This window comes from Cyprinodon variegatus, unplaced genomic scaffold (genome assembly GCF_000732505.1).
Source record: "Cyprinodon variegatus isolate N-32 unplaced genomic scaffold, C_variegatus-1.0 Scaffold1795, whole genome shotgun sequence".
In the NCBI taxonomy this organism is placed as follows: domain Eukaryota; kingdom Metazoa; phylum Chordata; class Actinopteri; order Cyprinodontiformes; family Cyprinodontidae; genus Cyprinodon; species Cyprinodon variegatus.
This window is the reverse complement of record NW_015152248.1, coordinates 23,758-25,581: the sequence shown is the minus strand read 5'-3', so window position 1 is coordinate 25,581 and position 1,824 is coordinate 23,758. Positions and strand designations below refer to the sequence as shown.

Sequence of the window (1,824 nt, the reverse complement as noted above, 5' to 3'; positions counted from 1 at the left end):
GTTTTTCTTTCCTAACATAGATGCTTCCTTCCTCTCAAACTACCTGTCTTCTTTGTCCAAAATGTGAACATTCTGGTCCTCCAAAGAATGTCCTTTGTCCATCAGGTGTAGATGTAGTGCAGAGTCTTGTCCAGAGGAGGGCGCTCTTCTGTGTTGGGCCATGCGTCTGTGGAGAGGTTGTTTGGTTTCTCCAGTATAAAGATGATATATATATTATCTTTAGGATGCCATCCTAAAGATAAAACCTCCAGACCTAATCTGAGCAGAGTGTCTGCAGGTCAATGCAGGGAGGAATGATCTGATCTTTATACTGGAGAAACCAAACAACCTCTCCACAGACGCATGGCCCAACACAGGAGAGCGCCCTCCTCTGGACAAGACTCTGCACTACATCTACACCTGATGGACAAAGGACATTCTTTGGAGGACCAGAATGTTCACATTTTGGACAAAGAAGACAGGCGGTTTGAGAGGAAGGAAGCATCTATGTTAGGAAAGAAAAAACCTTAGACAGAAGGGGGGGGGGGATCAGATTCCAGCTTCCAAAAACTTACAATTCAGTTATAGAGATAATCCCTTCCAGATATCCCCACCCCATCATAGAGGAACGAAGCACCTTCCCGCTCCAGCCTGTGAACAATACCTCCTTAACGACCGACCCTCAGAATCATAGGCAGGTTTCAGGTATTACAGGCTAACGATGGAACCAAACGACCCATTCATCGGTTACCGTTAGCATGTTTCCAAGCGATACAAAGCTTTGTCTATAAAGACTCAAACTCAGTGTGGTTCCAGACATTTGAATTGAGAAAGCTTCTTGGAGAGGTGGAGAAACGTCTTCAAATCTCGGAAACCAAGTCCAGTGGATATTTTTTAAACTTTTACAGAATCAAGGCTCAATAGTGCAAATTATTAGTGGGGGCCGTCCCCACCAATCCTCAGGAAGTTACGCCTATTATTTACAGCTAATATGGGATCCAGCTACTGTTCCTTTAATATTTTGTTGACATGGATTCAATTTAAGACATTTTTTATTCTTTTTCACAGACTTTATTCAAGTTCTGCAAAAGTCTATTCACTAAACAATAAAATAAAATCTGCACAATCAAAGGAGCTGGATTTTTACCAACAGGCAAAAACAGAAGAAAAGACATCAGAGCAGCTTCTGATATAAACATCCAACTTCTCGGCCTCTGGTTCATTTTCAGGAAGGAATCTCCTCCTACGAGTTCAATAAACCATCTTTGGTGACAGATGTTTTTCAGGGTGTGTCTCATTCTTGTTGAAGTTTGAAATATGCAAACGAGCTTCACTGAAACCTGGCTGCAGAAACGCCTTTCAGCAAAGCGGCTCCTTTATGGTGGAATCATGAACCAATAAGAACTCTGATGTTCGTTTCTGTTTCACTCCTCCGCTTACGCTATCAGATCAAAGTCATCCCTCTGCAAAAAAAGAACAAAGGTTGGTGTCAGCCATGTTAGTTAATGAGGTGTTAGCAGCCGCTCAGAGCGCGGTGACTCACCTCGTCATTATAGTTCAGGACGTGTTGCTTGATCTTTGAGGAATCCACCCAGGTGACAAAATCCTCCATATTTCTGAAAAATAAAAGGTTAAAGTCCCAAATGATCAATTTTAGACAATTTTGTACATTTGCTCTAAGCTTCCTTTTCTTATATAAGAGGGGGGATTTACCATCAGGGAATACTAGGCAGGTGCTTAGGGCCCCAAGTTCCTGGAGGCCCCATAAATCTCTGTTTCCATGTATTGTTAATACAACTATTCCTTATTTGTGCACATTAATGATGTTTTTAATAAAAATCCTTT

The 1,824-nt window shown here is 41.8% G+C and overlaps 1 protein-coding gene across 1 annotated transcript in view; it reads right to left on the bottom strand.

Annotated features, from left to right (window-relative positions):
- Window positions 1–971: 971 nt before the first annotated feature.
- imp3 (IMP3, U3 small nucleolar ribonucleoprotein) overlaps window positions 972–1,824 on the bottom strand; it is a 10,335-nt gene continuing 9,482 nt past the window's right edge. The window contains exons 5-6 of the mRNA XM_015404586.1: window positions 1,523–1,634; window positions 972–1,442 (exon numbers count right to left, since the gene is read on the bottom strand). Coding sequence (XP_015260072.1) covers window positions 1,416–1,442; window positions 1,523–1,634 — 139 coding nt within the window. The 3' untranslated portion in view covers window positions 972–1,415. The remainder of the gene's footprint in view (window positions 1,443–1,522; window positions 1,635–1,824) is intronic.